The sequence below is a fragment of the Phaethon lepturus genome, unplaced genomic scaffold (genome assembly GCF_000687285.1).
Source record: "Phaethon lepturus isolate BGI_N335 unplaced genomic scaffold, ASM68728v1 scaffold35252, whole genome shotgun sequence".
NCBI classification, from domain to species: Eukaryota; Metazoa; Chordata; class Aves; order Phaethontiformes; family Phaethontidae; genus Phaethon; species Phaethon lepturus.
The window spans coordinates 1,172-2,827 of record NW_010524696.1 but is presented as its reverse complement, the minus strand read 5'-3'; the positions used below and the strand labels follow the sequence as shown (position 1 = coordinate 2,827).

Here is a 1,656-nt window from a genome sequence, read left to right as displayed (position 1 = left end):
TACCTGCGGAGACCATCACCTCGGTGTTGTGCCACAGGCTGAACCACGGGCTCTTCCTCACCCCGCAGGAGTACCAGCCCGCGTCCCCCGGCGTGACACTGCTCAGCGTCACCGTGAACGTGTGTGCCGTGTGGTTGTCCCTGATGGACGCCCTGCCCTGCGCCACCGCCGCCTCCGAGCCGTTGGTGCCGTTGGTTTGGGTGATGCAGGTGAAGCAAAACCAGAAGAAGCCCGAGCGGCACCAGAACTTGGGGTGGAGCTCGTAGCCCGGCTTGTAGCTGCAGGACACTGCCAGCGAGCCACCCTGCTTGGCTGTCACCTGCGCAGGGCCCGACACCACCCAGCCGCCTGCGGGGGACAGGGAGAGGTGCTGCAGGCACCTACCGGGAGGGATCTGAGCCCGGGATGCTCGGGGGTACCCTGTCCCGAGGGAGGCTGTGTCCGTGCGCCCGCTGTGCTGGGGAGCGAGGCTGAGATCAGATGTCACCAGTCATTAAAAAAAGAGCCCCCATCAAGCGTAGGTGTTATTAAATGAGCAGAAAGCCTCATTACCAGGGTTCGTATGACAGCCATACAAGCGTGTCTCAGAGATCACCCCTTGTAGCCATCCACTGGCTGTAAGACAAGGACGCTATCAGCTGGGCTCTTGCCATGACCCCGGTGGGCTTCCTGGGCTGGCTCGGTCCCAGCCTCTCCGCAGCTCTGCCAGAGCCCGTGGGGTGGGAACTGCCGGATCCATGCTCCCGGCACTCACCTGGGAAAAGGGTCCAAACCAGGAAAATCCTCATTTTCCAGCTTCTTGCTTCCAATGTGGATTTTCCCCCATGGTTTTTCACAAAGCACCCTGCGGGACGGAGCCAGGTTCACACACACCCGGGTGTCCCAGGCGTTTCCCAGGCCTCCTTCTCCCGTCGCTTCCTTGGGCAGTGTTTACCCACAGACCCTGGATGTCTTTTTTAAAGGTGGTTGCTTCCTCCCCTTCACTCGGGGACCGTGACTCACCCTGGGGGGTGTCTCATGAGAGAGACTCTGCTTTTGCTCTGAAACAGCCGCTGCTTCCCAGCAAAATGCTGGAGTGCAGCAGGTTCCTCCGCTGCGACGCCCGTTCCAGCAGGGAGTGCAGCCCCTTCCCCATGCACAGAGCCCGAGGGCTTCGGGGGGCTTTGCCACGGGCTGGGCCAGAGCAGGGGTCTGGGGAGCAGGGTGGAGCGAATGCAGGCCAGCCCCTGCAGATAGACCAGCTGGGACCACTGGGATGCTCTCCTGGGCGCGATGGACTGGGATGACGGACTGGGATGATGGACAGCCGTCCCCGCTGCACTACCGCTCCCCAGCTCCCAGCCCGGCTGCCAGTACAAGCTGGGCTGCTTTTGTTTGTTTTCTCAAGCAGAAGTGTCTCATTTCCCCCCAAAAACACCTTTTTTGGCACAGCCATGGGTTTCGAGTGACAACACCGGTTTTCTCCTGAAATTAAATGTTTCCATGGAAAGTTTCAGAAACCCAAACACAAAAAGCAAAGCCCTGGCGGCTGCCTTGCCAACGACTTCCTTCCTCAGTGCCCCTTGGAAGGCGCAGAAGGCACGAACCCCTGGTGCTCCTTCCCCCTGTCCCGTCCCCTCCCTGTCCCCACGCGGCGGCAAGAGGAAGCTCCGGGTT

General features: G+C 60.9%; 1 protein-coding gene across 1 annotated transcript; it reads right to left on the bottom strand.

The window, feature by feature from the left end:
• Nucleotides 1–13: 13 nt before the first annotated feature.
• LOC104617267 (CMRF35-like molecule 7) lies at nt 14–788 on the bottom strand (the record flags this gene model as incomplete). Its single annotated transcript, XM_010282532.1, has 2 exons — nt 755–788; nt 14–348 (listed from the first exon to the last, which is right to left on the bottom strand). Coding segments are annotated over exons 1-2 (369 nt in total), but the record flags the coding sequence as incomplete, so codon positions are not given.
• Between the last annotated feature and the right edge of the window lie 868 nt (nt 789–1,656).